This window comes from Scomber japonicus, chromosome 13, assembly GCF_027409825.1.
Source record: "Scomber japonicus isolate fScoJap1 chromosome 13, fScoJap1.pri, whole genome shotgun sequence".
Lineage (NCBI taxonomy): Eukaryota > Metazoa > Chordata > Actinopteri > Scombriformes > Scombridae > Scomber > Scomber japonicus.
Genome location: NC_070590.1, coordinates 13,361,710 through 13,378,316, shown reverse-complemented (window position 1 = coordinate 13,378,316; position 16,607 = coordinate 13,361,710). Strand labels below are relative to the sequence as shown.

General features: G+C 40.1%; 1 protein-coding gene across 1 annotated transcript in view; it reads left to right on the top strand.

The window, feature by feature from the left end:
• The first annotated feature begins 5,137 nt into the window (after window positions 1–5,137).
• Window positions 5,138–16,607, top strand: part of stk10 (serine/threonine kinase 10) — a 37,461-nt gene continuing 25,991 nt past the window's right edge. The window contains exons 1-2 of the mRNA XM_053331630.1: window positions 5,138–5,588; window positions 15,730–15,894. Of these exons, the coding sequence (XP_053187605.1) occupies window positions 5,430–5,588; window positions 15,730–15,894 (324 nt within the window). The 5' untranslated portion in view covers window positions 5,138–5,429. The remainder of the gene's footprint in view (window positions 5,589–15,729; window positions 15,895–16,607) is intronic.

The following is a 16,607-nucleotide window of genomic DNA, read 5'->3' as shown; positions in this document are numbered from 1 at the left end:
GGATTGTGTTCGCTGTGATGACCCAGTCCCCTGTACCCTGTACTTTTTTTGTTTTTATCAGCACAGCAGGGTAGTGTGGTCTCTGTCATGTTTAAGATGTCTATGAGTTGTTAGCAGCTCCCTCTGAATGTCTCACATGATTTAATTTCAATAAATGTTTTATAAATGAATAAATGAATATTTCACCAAAAATCAAAGATCAGAGAAAAAAATGTAAAAAACTGAAAACCAGCATGTGTATCAGAACTCATCTAACTCTAGCAGACTAACTAGCTAAATGTATATGAAGTAGTTCAAACTGGCTCCACCTCCAGCAGCTACAACAGTAACATGCTGCTCTAACAGTGACACATTAATCATTGAACTAATAATGTCATATAGAATATTTGACTGTAATATTTCTTAAATGAGTGTTTGAGAGGTTTGATATACATGATTTATATTTTGAGTTCAAATGTAATGACAGATTGACCTGCAGAGATGTTTAATAATGTGAAAATGATGAACACTTAATTATGAACTTATTGTCCCTACAGATATTATACCATTATACACAATCCTTTTTAATTCACTTTTCAGCATTTATTTCATAAATACAGACACAATCATTTACAGTCGCTGCTCTGTAGAAGACCTCTGTAGAATCTTGTCCAACGTGCTCTGGATGCTGGTCAGAAACACCTGGTTTCCAGCTGTGGTCAGGTGTACTCCATCAGGCAGAAATGTGTTTTTGTTGTAGAACTTCAGGTAGAGATGTTCGATGAGTTCACCTCCCATGTAGTCAACGTTCTTCTTCATGAACCTGTTGACAGACTTCCTGTCATTATTTATCTGCACAGGCTTTCCATATCTCCACTGCTGCCGCTCACTGATGCAGGAAAAAGCTATCTGCATGGAGGGAAACTGTGCACGCAGCTGCTGTAAATCCCTCTGCATCAGGAATGCCAGTTTCTTGGGGGACATCAGTCCAAGGTCGTTGCCACCGGCATGGACCACTAAAATGTCTGGGGGACTCTGGTTGGCTAACTCAGCATAAAAATGAGGAAGGACACCACCCCAACGCATCCCTCCTTTACCAAACCATTGAATGTTGGCATGAAGTCCAAGATTCCTGCTGTATTCTTTCTTGGCTGCTTCCTCCCCTCGACGAATGTAACTGTCGCCAATGATCCAGATGTTTGACACTCTGGATGTCACCGTACAGGGTCTGGTTCCTTTTGAAGATACCTTAGCCACAGTGTGAGGAGTCCCTTTGGAGGTACTTGGCAGTACTATGACTTTCTCCTCTGTGTCGGTGGTAATCCTCCTTCTCTTCCTCTCTGGGGAGGACATCTTTGGGTCTCTGTGGTCATCTTGTGACACTTCAGAGAAGGGCCTTTTCATGGCAAGTCTTCTCTTGCAGATTTTTATCTTCTTCCTCTGAGGAGAAGAGAGCTCTGCAGTTCTGCGGCTGTCCTGTGTTATTTCTGTGTAGGACCTTTTCACAGCAGATCTTCCTCCACAGAGCCTCCTCTTGTCCTTTTTAGAAGAGAACATCTCTGGGTTTCTGTTAATGTCAGAAGCAACAAAACATCTGGAACTCGCCATTTTACAATAGGAATCCTGTTATATGAAACACTTTTTCTAAAACTCTTCTCAATAAGTCGATCAGGAACTGGTCTGGTGTTCTGTACTCACAAAGTGACGTGGTCCTAAAACTTTTGACGTATGATGTCATAATGTAATTTGGTATGATGTCATAATGTAATTTGGTATGATGTCATAACATATGATGATGTCATTTGGTATGATGTCATAACATATGATGATGTCATTTGGTATGTTGTCATAACATAAGACCCAATCCCCTGTACCTTTTTTGTTTTTATCAGCACAGCAGGGTCGTGTGGTTGGTGTGGCTTAGTCAGATCCCTGCAGCACTCACTTGTGCAGTGGCTCTTGGGAGCTTGTGTTGAAACAGCTGGAGGAGAGCAACTAGCCGCGGGTTGGCAGGTCGGCAGGGTCCGTGTTGGGGGAGAGGATGGAGTTGGATGCTCCGGGTCTTTTGTTTTTGGACCAGTGCCACAGTGGAAGCTGGAGTTTGATCATTATGCTTTCTTTGTTTATTTGTAAAAAAATCAGATATGGACTTTTGTCTCTTCATTTTTGATTTTTGTAGACGCAGCCAGCGGTTTGGCAGGTGCCAGCAGCCGTTTGCTCAGGACACTCACGCATGACGTATTGATAAACAATGCACTTGATAGGCTCACGAATTCAAATCAAAATGCAGCACTCTGTGACAGTTTTTGTTTATCGGCAACAGTGAAGGTTTGTGGTGACAAACACAGATACAACTTTTTACTACAGCTTTTATTCATAAAATAATCAGAGCACAAAAGTTACCCGGGCCATGGCCCCCCTGACCCCCCCGGTTCTGCGGTGTATGCAGTATGCACATACAATAATGACATAATGTTAGAATGATGGGAGTAGTAGAAACCTGTGTGGGCTTATATGGACTTGCATAAAACTTGTCTCTTTACTGTAGGCTGTTGCTCTTTAGCTTTTTTCTTATATACAGTCTATACTCTTTAGGGATTTACTGATGCTGGGCAGTGGCATGCACAGACTTCTTGAAGGGCAGGGGCGAAAAGAAAAAAAGCACGCGTTCTGGCTCCGAAGAGGGCACCTTAGCACGCGTTTTGGCTCCAAAGAGGGCACCTTAGCACGCATTCTGGCTCCCAAGAAGGCACCTTAGCACGCATTTTGGCTCCCGAGAGGGCACCTTAGCACATGTTTTGGCTCTCCAGAGGGCACCTTAGCACGCATTCTGGCTCTCCAGAGGGCACCTTAGCACGCGTTCTGGCTCCCAGGAGGGCACCTTAGCGTGCGTTTTGGCTCCCAAGAGGGCACCTAAGCACGCGTTTTGGCTCCCGAGAGGGCACCTTAGTACGCGTTTTGGCTCCCGAGAGGGCACTGTAATATGCGTTCTGGCTCCAGAGAGGGCACCTTAGCACGCGTTCTGGCTCCCGAGAGGACACCTTAGCACGCTTTTTGGCTCCCGAGAGGGCACCTTAGCGCACTTTTTGGCTCCCAAGAGGGCACTGTAGCATGCTTTTTGGCTCCCAAGAGGGCACCTTAGCACACGTTTTGGCTCCCAAGAGGGCACTTTAGCGCGCGTTTTTCAACAATTGGGCCATGAGGGGGGGTGACCGCCCCCTTGTGCACACCACTGATGCTGGGACTCTTTCATAATGTATGGAAAATGTAAAGTGATAACAGCAAATGTTTAACAAAGTGGTTTGTTTGTATTACGTTTGAACCCATATGCTCCTGAATAAAACATGATGTTCAACCTCATAAAGTGAAAACATTGGAACTGCTGTTATAACCGAACACCAAATTGTGTTTTCCAACATTTTTAAACAGGCCAGCACCTAACTGATGAGCAAGCAAAATATTACATCACCTCACTGCCTGCAATCCTCCTGTCCGTAACTGATAATTCAGCAGTTCATTGTTTGGCTAATCTTAAATGAAGGTCAGTGAGTTTCATACTGAAGTGCTCTATGCACTCTGAAAGGAAACATAAACTGAAGTTCATTGCCCAATATTTCAAAATCACCAGTGCTTACATCCCCCATAAATGTTAGTATTGTGTTAAGTCATAAATCATGTAATCATAAAACATGGATCAATCTCTCAGTTTAAAATTTTCAGACACAATTTATTTTTTTGATACTTCCATTTTCACCCACAGGCCAGTTTATATCTATGAATCCATCCACCCAACATAACACAATGCACATAGTTTCATCAGATGTGTTCAATCTTTTCATCACACTTGTCTGTGCCTTGTCTGTACATTTTGGTCAAGTATTAAAGCCTTGAAGTATTTAAGAGCAAACTTTTAAGCAAAGATTCAGTTGAAATTGCAAAACCAAGAGTTGCACTCAGATTTTTATTAGATTCTGACATACATTTCCTCTGCATAAAGTTACAGAAGAATATGCACAATTTTGATATTTCATACACGGGAAAGGGAAACTGATGGGAACAATAGTCATATTGGTATTTGTGTTCATCTTTTATTGAAATAGGAAAAAACAAAACACACAATTATCTGTCATATTTATGTAACTTTTTCTTCATTCAATCAACTGAGTCAATATTTTTGTATGTTATTCATCCACTTCTTTATTAATGACAAATTATTTCAACACTAATGATGATATATTCATCACCTGTAGCTGCACTTTAATATGCTTTTATCCCATTTCTTGCTCCAAATGCACAACAAATACAAGTTCACTGAGCTGAAAGTGCCACTAGAGGGCACTACAACACCTCCTGTAGAAGTGAAGAGCAAGTTCCTTCAACCAGTCATATCTGTTTAAGGATCACATTGTTTTCAAGTAGGTCTTTAAATAATGCTCATATGTGTAGAAAGAGTCATGGGTATCGGTCATTGTAATTGCTCCTTTTGTCCACACTGGACTTCCAAAAATCATATGTTTCATCACAGGCTGATATGAGGTTTCAGCAGTTTCAGTCAGACAACATTAAACGAATGTGTTCCTTTAGTAGACAATTCCTCTGTTAAACACTGTCACCAGCAGTAAAACTAGCTAACTCAGACTCATACTTCTGCATTTGACGGCTGAGGATCGTGTCTCTCATTTTGCAGTGGAGCTACATTAGATTGTCGATTGGTTCACTTCGCGGCAAGAATGAAAAGGAATAATGAGTCCAGCAAGTAGTGACTTTCTATGTATTGTCTACAATATGCTTAAAAGGGATATTGCAGATATTTTCAATAAACTAAACATTACCATAAACACTATATAAGCAACAGTGTGGCACATTAAAGTAGTGCAGTAAGACATACGAGGTTGACAAATACTCAACTGGAAAATACTCCTACAGTCGTTTGGTTTAATGTCATAGCTGTTTGGGACGCGCCCACACCGACCCGGACATGAAGTCCTTTCACATCATCAGCGCAGCGATGACGACGACCTTTTCTTTCAAATAAACTACATTTCCACGAGGGAGGGCAGAGGGAGGGCAGTGGGAGGGCCGTTGAGTGACAAGGTGGGGCTTTTTCGCACAGTTTGAAGCAACAAGTTGCCCAACCAGGCAAGCAGCTCCTCCATCGTGTTTCTGACGGCAGGTGGTCACCGTGCGTCCAGCTCTTCAACCCAGTTTGTGAATGGGACTATGACATGTTTTAACCTCAGAGCCTTCAGAGTCCGTGTTGAAATGGACGGAGTAGAATAAGTTCTTTGAATCTTCGAAGAAGTGTGGCTTTTTTCTTTTCCAAAAGACGCGGAAAGTGAAGCTTGTGAATAAGTTTGACGGAGTGCGCCACACTGCATGCGCAATGCTTTGCGAGTAGAGAACCGGATATTTTGATAGTTATTTGAAGTTGAATGTTAGCATTGTAAATAATGGCGCTCGCAAGGTTTAGCAAAATACTTCGTCTGCCCACTATTGAAATAAAGAAGAAAGCCAAGCAGTACGAGCACGTCCACCGGGACGTGAATCCTAACGACATATGGGAAATTATTGGCGAGCTGGGGGATGGCGCGTTTGGAAAGGTCTACAAGGTAAGTGTAATATCAGAGACACGAGGCAGTGCACATTGATCATTTGAGTTTGTTGCCAAAGCTTTTAATTCATTGTTCATAGCAAACCTTAATTGATGAGATGCCAGTTAGTGTGACCTGTTGCCTTACCTTGTCATTTTAAATTTGGCACCAATAAAACTCGTCTCTCCAAACATAGTCTCACCCTTATTGTCTTCCTTTAAAACATTAACTTATTAACTGATTTAAAGATGATACATTCTAATACAACATCCTCTTTCTTAGAATTAAGCCTACATGCCATGTTAAGGGTGTGAACTACTTCTAAACACCTGTGAATACATTACCATCCCTGCATTTTTAAGATTATGACTAATATCATAACTATGTCGCTTTGTCCTCAGTGAAGTAGTCATCATAATGTAGCTTTGGATGTCATGGAAATGTTTTGCTACATCCTCCACCTAATGGTTGAAGGAGTGTACCTGTTAGGAAATAATCATTTGTTGTACTCTCGCATGTCAGTCTAAGATTTCTCTCCCTGCTGAGATACATTTCATCCTCAAAACGTTTTTTGCTTGTTTTTGTAACTTTTCTCTTTCCTCAAATTTGACAACATCACTGGTAAAAGACATACATTTTTTTCTGAAAACTGCAGTACAGAAGGTTTAGTATATTCTTCAATTACCCATCAAACCTCCTCTTTCCCCTCCCCCCTCCTTGCTGTGAAGGCAGCTACAGGGACAGTAAAAGCACTCATCATTAGTTGTGTCCATTCCTTCCAAACCTCAGCAGCAGCACTTTTGGGTCAGAGGAGCTATTTAATCTGGATGTGTTAGCGGGTGAGTCCCCTCTGTGAAGCATGGCACAAGCCCTCTGTGTGTGCACTGCCCAGTGGAGCACAGTGAAAGTCTTTGACACATCAGGGGCCTCAGTGGAAGAAGTGATGCTTTACCCGACGCCATCCATGAACAGAAAATGCAGCCTTTATAGAGGACTCCACCTTATTTAGGTATTTTGTGTTTACTGTGGACAGTATGGATATTATTGGAGAAATGTAATAAGGGGACAGGCATCAGACACGTATAACGTAGGATGGGATTTGGATACACTGCAGACTAGTGAATCGCCTCCATGGCATCCCAAATCTTAAGTTCATATCTAAGGTCAAAATGTCAATGTGAGGGGGGCATGTGAGTAGTCAAATATTTAGATTCTTACAATGTATTAAACATTACATTAACTGTCCTACTGTATACTGTATCTTTTAAGTAGAGTGAGCATGTGAGACGTCCTTTGGATAGTCTGTTGACGACACACAGATAATGGCATCAAAACACAAGTAAAGCAACCATTATACCATGGAAACAAACAATGCTTGTAGTTTGCTTCTGAGAAGCTGGGGCACTGACTGAACATGTGGTGCTTTATTTTTAACTTTTAAGAAGTTATTGTGTAAATGTACAGGACTAAGTTGAATTTCTACTGAGTGCTGAGGCATTCATTAAGTAAAATTCAGCTCCAAGATTAGTACAGCAAATGCATGAATGTGGCTCATGCATGAATTTGAACAAGTGCACCCTTCTACTTGAATAATTGTCCAGTGATCTGAAATGTAATGTGTCCCAACTATGTTTGCCATTGCTTATATCAAGCCTCTGCTTTGGCTTCTGTTTCCTTTTGCTTGAGTGAATTGGAGGAGGACAGTTCCACACCTGCAGCTGTTAGATTGAGGGGAGGGAGGCAGGCAGAGTGGGAGCAGATGATGGTCAAGAGAGAAAATTGTGGGACTGCATAAGGGGATGACTTCCTCTCACAGCTCCCAAACCTCAGAATAATCGGATTGACTGTGGGAGGGAAAGGCCTCAAGTGGTGAATCTCACATGTTTTCTGTTATAGAGGTTGATAGTAGGCGTGAGGGGGGTAGACTGAGTATCTGTCACAAGTGAAATCAGCTGCTTATCATGCTGTTAGGGACAGGAGTCAAATAAAAAGTTGGTGTCAGATATGTGACAGGAAACTTGTGTCTTCATGAAAAGACAGTTTTAATTCCTCATATTCATACATGTCAAGGACCCCTGCTTAGGCAGCTTCTTTTGTTCCCAACATCTGTCTTTGGGATTAGGCACAGACCTCTTTAATTGTACAGCGTTGGTTGAGAGTACAGAGTGCTCCTGTCAAATGGACTCTCTAAAGGTTAATGACACCATTGGGGGAATAACAACTCACTTTGCTGCTTAAGGGTAGTGCTGAAGACCAAATCGAGCTCTGTGTGTTTATATAACGCAAGAACACTGTGAGAAGGATCTCATAAAATACAATGTACTCGCTGCATTATCAAATATGTACTGCAGAGTCATACCCTGTAGGTGCAACTGTGCTTTTCTATTGTTGACAGCTGTTCTCCAAGTAAAAGGCAGGAGTCACAGAGGTCACAAGATTTTTATTTTTAAGTATTACTACAAGTGATTTTAAATGACAGTTTGATAAAATGAAGAAACACTCTGCAGAGCATTTATTTTTAAACATAGCTTCATAGTGTAACGTCACACAGCCATGTACACAAACAAGCTGTTGTTGACATTCTCAGGTTTTCTGTGTCAGAGGGTTACATTATCACTGTCCACCATCAGTGTGAAATACACCCGTGAAGAGGTAGTTTCTAAAGTATAGATTTGGGAAAAATGGCCTCACATCATAAGATCAGATTTAATGAAAATATTTGGCACTTTTATTGAGTTTTGACTAAAACTTCATGATACAGGAGGCAGCAGGAATCGGGCTACAAGTAAACATGTTAAGGATTTACAGCCTAATCAGTGTGTGAGCCACTTTCAGATTGACAATAGTTTGGTTAGATAATTATACTACAATACTGTGATGATTGTTAAAATTCTCCTGACATTTCTGTATCACTGTAGGGTCTTCAACCACACTTGAACTGCTTTAGTCCCATTCATGCTTCCATTCATCATGACGGGAAGATATCTCAGTTGTCTATCCTGTCCCGTCTATCCAGTGTGTTATTTGACGTTTTATTTCTTTTGCATGCATCTGTCTGTGCATGCTTGTACTTGTTTGAAAAAGTTTTTGTACATGTGCACGCGCCAAGGTGTGTGGCTGCAACTGAAGCATGAAACAGAGGAGTTGTACAGTTCCCCTCACTAATTAATGGGCCACGTGCCACTGAGCACATTGCCCTGCTGCTGCTGCTGAAGTGTTTCCATAGACACGCGCAGGCTGTAATGTTCCACTTGGATAAATTCCCATTGTGAGATGAAAAAAAAGGGCACCTTATCCCTGATGGTCTGTAACGACAGTGTGCTAAACCCGGACTTTAACTGTGGTAGAGGAGTTGTTTGGTAGTTTGCACTTATTGATAAAGATAGTTCTTAACACAAGTGTTTAAAATAGAGTATAGAATAAGGTGACTTGTGAACACTGTAAAAAAAATCTGGATTTAAATTTTTAATGTCTACAATTTCTTTTGGTTTTTGAGCAGGTGGAAACAGACTGTTGATGAACAATTGTAAAATAAAAAGAGGGCACAGTGTTTTTCCTTTTTGTAGCTTTACCTTTTCATTGAAAACCATCAGGCATTATCAAGTTGAGCCTAATGGGTCTGAATGTCCTCCAGTCAAGGCAAGAACAGGTCCGATTTTCCCAGAGTACAATTTGGAAAGTGTGTAATCCTCAGGTCCATTTTGGAAAAAAATATTTGTTCTATGAGAGTGTAAATGCAGAATAATCATGTAATTTCAGAGCAAGTCCAGTGTCTTGAAACATAGAGCACAAAATAGTAAACGTGTTTAGTTTCATAGTGCCTTGCAGTGACAAAATCACTTCAAACATGATTACCCTCCTCAGTCAAGTGAAAGAGAAACCCACACAGCAGGTGTCATTAGTCATCAGACTGCAACATCCTCTTTGCAAAAGAAAACCACAACGTTTATGTAAGATGCTATACAGCAGTTTACTTGGGAAATATAGCAATGCCATGTAGATGTATGTTGAAGTACCTCATGACAACATCGTCAGCTGCTGCCATGTCTCTCTGTGTGTAATCTTGGGGGCCAGCTGGGCTTACAGTGAGTGATAAGAGCATTGCTAGGTGGGCGTGGGCTCAGCATGCTGGGAGTCCATTCCATCCTCGTGATGACATTGTTAATTGCAAGTTTACAGAAAGAAAGTGTCTTCTGTGTTCTTACACCCCATATACTGCTGTTAGTTATGGGGTTTTGACAAGCTGGAGGCCGGGGATTTACATTAGAATTTACGATACTGATTTTCAGTGTTGTAGACCCAGAGTCTATTTTGAGACATGGATCAATAAAGGAGTGATAAAATAATCAAAAGTACAGACTTGCAGCAGCCATAAACTTTTGTATATTTTCAGAGACCTGCATATATGTTTTGGTTTTTGTCTTCACATCTTTTTTTCACTTTTCTGTCATGGATATTATCTCCTTTTTGAATTTAACATCGAAGCACTTAGTCACTTTCTTTCAACTTTATTTCAGATCAGTTCTACATAGTTGTTTTTGAATATCTTGGTATCTTGTTATACTGGTTTGAACTTTGTTTTAGCAACATGTCAACATCTGTCTTGAGTTAATGCATTCGTAATATTTTACAAGTCCTTGCAAGAGTGTGAATGATTCAAGAAAGATGTGTACATGTGGGTTATTATTCTGTCAAGGCTCTCTGTAGACAATCATGATTTCCTGCTTCATTGACCTGCTTAGTACGTGTGACTCAAAATTGAAACTAGGGCATTTCGCCACCTCAGTCTAAACTTTCACATCCTCAAAAGCCTCCATCTTAGAGTATAAAGTTTAAGCTCTGCTCGGTGTTGTGCTTCACGCCCAGTTACATTCTGTAAATGCATAAAATCTTGCTTACAGACAGCAGATTATGTAAGAGAGGAACAACCTTGCTGCCGAGATGACAGAAAAAACAAAAGCCACATTCTTCTTTTTTTTTTTAAATGTCAGTTTGAACATCCTTCCTCTTGCACAGTTCTAGCAATTTTGTTCAGTTTACAATTCTAATCAAAATTTTAGGTGAAAGTAAGTTTGAATTTTGGTGTTTTGAAATAGCAACAACTTTTCTGTCAGTTTCTTGGATAGTTTCCTGGATAATCAAGATCATTCTCTCTTTAAAGAACTGAGGTCGTCGTTTTTGTTTGGTAGCAGACACAAATTTGACCCAAACTATGTGTGATTTTAATATAATAGTAGTATAACAGAGTGGCTAACCAGTCTAAATCAGTGGTTCTCAAAAGTTTTCACATCAAGGGCTCCTAAACTGACACAAAGTATTAAGTCAGACTAGACAGAAAAAATGTCAGTCTAGATGGGGTACGTACTGTTATTCTTTTTCAGGATAGATTTTTGCTGTATTATTGGTGTTTTTAAAAAAAGAACACATTTGTCTTAACTGTAGAATACATGATTATCTTTGTCTAATCAACAAGACTTGGTCAAAACCTAGTATATGGCTGGACTGTGCATGAAACTCTAAAGTGGCATCACATGGCAGACTGAGTGGACCAATGGCATAACCTCATCATTCAGTCAGTCACTGTTAGTCAGGGGCAGACTTTAATGTTTATAGCACTGGTTCACTGCGATCCAGCCAAAAAGTGTAGTCTCGATCTCGGAACTGAAATAAAATACATTTTGTGATGGCTTTGAACATTGCTGAAGTTCTCACAGTACCATCTATTTCACACAATCACAATAAGACAAGAAAACAAGGTAATCTTTGCTGTAAAACAAATTAAAAAAAAAACAGAAGTCTGTAGCTTGTGCACCATGCAGATCTAAATGAGAGATTGTCACTTTCACAGACGTGTGCTGTTAGAGGTGAAGTTTTACTGGTTGCTGTCATTATGTAGGAGCTGAGAGACGCATTCCTGCTCACAGACATGGGGGGGGTTACAGGTTTATGGTGGGGCAAAGGTCTAGGGAGTTGTGTGTGCTATTCTATTGAGATTGTAATGCAGCAGACTCGTCAGCATGTGTTATGTTCATTCAACCTGGAGGTGATTGACCCCAGAGAAAGTTCTCTGTTATCAGTTACATGAGGCCATCTAATCATTGGTGTTCATCAACATAGATGCAGTATTATATTACATAATGTTATTATGTTCATTCCTAGGTTGATGCATTTTGAAAAGACTGCGTTTGAATACTACATGATACTTGCATGAAGCTGGAAGATTTTATGTGTGTGTGAGAGTGTATGTGTGTGTTTACTTTGTCTACCTATGTAAACAATATGTTTTATGCTAACACACGGGTCAATAACATCTGCTTTTACAGCTTTACTTTCTCTAAAGCTTTTATTAAGCTGTAGCGTAGAGGTGTTTCTCAGTCATGGACTGCGGCCTTCAGACAGACAGTTACTGAAGACAGATGGATAGATATACATGACAGATGGGGAGAGATATACAGGCAGAGATGACAGACAAATTTGAGGAGAGATGGAGACAAAACACAGGCACAGACGGCAGACAATGAGTGAGGCTGAGGCCATACACATGCTACAATAAGAGGATGTAAAAACAGGAAAAACAAATATGTGAGATGTAAACACAAGTGAGATGATGCATAGGGAGATTGATAGACAGAGAAAATGGGAAACAGATTTACAAGCCACTTGGAAAAATGTGTGTTCTCAAGGGACTTGGGAGGGGTTGCCTAGCACTAGAGTTATAATTGTCCTTTCAGTTTTCCATTGTGTTTATTTAGATGTTAAGTATGTCCTCCTTTCACACTGTAATATGAAAAAAAGTAAGTGAGGTGAAAGTAAGGAACAGGGGCGGTGCCTTGAGTTAAGTGCCACACAGAGTGTTGCGTTCCTGATAGGCGTTCTGGTCAGCTTGCATTGGGTTCTCTCATCATTTTTTTTTTTGGAAAAACTAGTAAACCTGTAACCAAAATTTTTTTTATATACTTAATATTTGCCTTTACCTTTAGAATAAACCTAAGGAAGATCTCACGCCTGCTTCAAACAGAGATGATTTAGGACTGTAGTCAACCAAAGAAAATCTTGGTTGACTGAAATCATACCCCTGTGACTAATCAATTAGTCACAGGGGTGTGGGGGGAGTTGTTGGATGTTACAGAACAGAGATAACTCAGCAGCCACACGTTTCTCCACTTGGAGCTAACCCCGTAGTATTTGAAAAAACTAATTTAACTGGGCTGAGATGGTCATGGAGCTTGCTGCAGCATGCAAAACCATACCCATCTGTTTACTTTTTTTTTTTTTACAGTCTCTAGAGTTTTAATAGTCTTCAGGTCTTTAACTCCATGATCTGTGTCACAGTTTACATACGAGTGATTGATTAAAGCCAAATTAACAATATTAATTTAACATTGGTCTTTTTAGGCAGTTTGTTAGAAGAGTATCAATGTGTCTTCTAGATAATCCTTTTGCACTTAACCAACATGAAAACTAAGTCACTAATGAACTGAGATGTAGCACGATGGAGCAGAAACAAGCCCCTGTGATTTCCATGGAAACCAGAGCCCAAACAAAGCCCAAAGATGGTAGTTGTCTACAGGAGAGGGAGTAAGACAAGGTGACAAGTTAGTGAGCTACAGCAGTTGCACTTTGCAGTCAAGTGTATCCTTACTCCTTCAGTCCTGTGCTTGTGCACTGTTATTATGTTCTAATTCACAGTATTCACAGGGTCTGTCTAATTTCTGAGAGGGGAAGCCTTCGCTGTGACACTCTGACATCTGGCATCTCTATGTGCTTTTTTTTCTCTTGTAACCAGTGTAGAACATGTCCTGTTTATGGTAAAGGTGCAAAAACCATATATTTTCTCCTATTTATTATTGAAATATGGCTATTTTTGTATGAGATATGTTTTTTCCTCTTCCTCTTTCAGTTTTTTATTTGAGCTTTACTGTACAGAGTTTGACACTCAAAGGCTGTGTTCACATTCATCTGCTGACGGGGGAGTTTAAGTCCTCTACCTGCAAGCATGATTTGTGAAATCACAACTATTATGGAGTCAATCACGGGCCTCATCAAGCCTCTAGTGCACTGAGAATCGACTTTCAACTACCTTATGTCTTATTTACTTACCCAATTAACAATGTTCATTTTAGCATGATAAAAAGTTATTTTAAGTCTTTTTGATGTGCTGTGAGCCAACCATATCTGTATTCTGTGAGACCACTGTTGCTGCGGAAAATATGAGCAGGTAATCCCCCACACTAACTAAATGCTGTATACTCCTACTTCAGATGCAGTGGGTCATTCTCATTATCACTCATTGTGTTTCACATTTACAGACCAAAAAAGCAAGGAAGTGATCCTGAGAGCTTTGTTTTGGCAAGAAAAAGAAATGGACTGAACATAAGTACAACAAGTTCTAGGACAGGTGTAACTTTATCAGATGTGAGCTTCATACTAAAATTAGAATCAGGATAGGAATACATATTTGCTTGAGACAAGTATCTGTCAGTGCAGTTGATTTGGCAAATGTCATTAAAATACTAGGTCAGCAACTAACCATTATTTCTTTTTATTTTTGATGGACTTAATACTATTTAATACTCATTTTGCCTGCAAGACAGCAGTAAATAGTACAGAAAATACCCAAGTCATAATTCCCTAGAAACCAAAGGGATATAATTAAATTGCTTGTTTCGTCACATCAATAATCCAGACCCCAAAGATATTGAAATTACAATCACATAAAACAAAGGAAAGCAGCGAATCCTCATATTTTTAGAAGCTGAAACCAGAGAATATTTTGTGTTTTTCAGTTGTCAAATAATTGATACATTTTCAGTTTATTCACCAATCACTTAAACAACTAGTTATTTCGACTTTTTGTGTTTCAAATCCATTACAATAAAGAAAGGAAGCGGTATACAGTCTAACACTATCATTTTAGGAATGCCAGTAGGTTTTTTTTTTTTTAACTCAAAGAGCAGGCAGTGAGTTTGTCGAGAGCTGACCATTCGGATGCAAGTGGCAGAGAGCTTAGATGTCTGCAGGGAAGTGAAAGTGTCTGGTGTCTCAGTGTTTACTGTCGAGGCTTGTTAACTGACTGACTGATGGTTTGATGGCAAGAGGAGACGTCCTGTTGACTCACACTGTGGGTTACCCTGGTGGGGGCAGCTCGGCTTCTCTGGTGCTGTGTTTGACAAACACATACTCACGCACACACAAGCATGGTATACTGAGATGAGTTAAGGCATGTATGTGTGTTGCTGTAAGCCTGTTACGTTTATTCAGATGTGTTCCCACAGCCTTTGTAAAGCGTGAATCAGGCTGTTTAGTCTAAGTTCCTACAGGTCACCAGGTGGAAGCAGAAATGCACTCATGCATATTGGTGTATCCTCCATTTCGATACAGATGTTCTCATTCATGCACCAGATTTTACACTCTCACAAACTCCCCTAAATCACCTAGACTATGGAGATTTCCATCCTCTTAGTACCTACAAGTCTTAAGGCAGTGGTTCTTTTTAACAATATTTAACTTGTTTTGAATCGGACTGTTTTCACTGTAAATCTTTGCCTGTCTTTTGTCATGCACTTGTGATTATGGCACTGAACATGGCACATTAATGTTGTGCTTACCCACAAAATCCCATTAGTAAGCATTCACAACATTATGTTTGGCGCCATATGCTTCACTCTGACTCATTCAATGGTTTGGGTGTGAACAATTGTGTTTACACAGTATACTATGTATAGTATATCTGTGTGTGTGTCTTAGTTTAGCCATACTGACACTTGATGGGTTTTGTGGTTCCTCCTTTTCCTCAATTGCTCAGGGAGGATGTAGAATTTTCCTTCCTGTTTTTTTCTGTAAATGTTAGTTAGACAACATTTCAGTTGCTGAGTTTCTTGATGTTTCAGATTCATTCTGGTTTCAACTGGGGTAATGGAGCACAATAAACTGATCTTTGTAGCAAAATAAACCCTTTGTATCACATAGCCACACCCTTTGTTTCCTCCTCAGCTTTCTGTGGAAGCTAAAGTTACACAAATTGCTCTCTCTGGACAAGTGCAATTCATATTTCACTTCTGAGTTTAAAGAGTTTTCACCTTTTTTAAAATGTTGAATCAATCATGGGCTGGCCATTTGCATATTTCATTTAATGAAGTCATATTTCTCTGTCTTTCAGGCCCAGAACAAGGAGACGGGAGCTCTGGCTGCAGCCAAAGTGATTGAGACAAAAAGTGAGGAGGAGCTGGAGGACTACATTGTTGAGATTGATATCCTGGCTAAATGTGACCACCGCTATATCGTCAAGCTGCTCGATGCTTTTTATCATGACAACAAGCTATGGGTAGGTTAAAACAAGCATCTAGCATCTGATAGTGTTAACCACACACTCGTCACCACATCTTGCTGTGTATTTCATCTTTTCTGAGCTGAACACTATTGACCACACCTGCCATAAAAGTACTAAATATATTTCTGCTGCAAAGGGACACTGGTCAATGTTGATGGTGTGTAAGACTAGTGCATTATGTATCAAAGGGATTCATCTAATGTCTATACTGTTACCTTCTTTGTAAGACATATTGTTTGTACTGTGCTGAGCATCCAGCAAGCTTTCTTTGCAACATTTCTGAACAGAGCCATTGCAACATTTCTGAACAGAGCCATATCATCATGTCATTTACAGTGTATTTCTCCAACATGAAATGTGAGTGAATGAATGAATGTTTAAAAAAAGATAAGAAAATGTGGATTGAGGTGATGACAGAAAACCCCTTGGGTGACATGAAGCATCAGAAGTGATCTAATCATCACCCCAGTGTTACTGCAAGAAGGAAGATCAATTTCAGTTCAGTGTTGTATGCTCAAGTTATTTTTCCTCTCCACACTCGCTCACTGGGTCAAGTGTAAACTTTTCATCTCCCTCTGTAATCTTAGTCTATCTGGCCAAGGAAAATAGTAGTGACCTCATGCTGGGCCACGACCTTGAATATCTGAGGAATTACAAGCCGGCATTTAGGCCAAAGATAGTTGTCTTAGTCATTTTTAGTACCTCTC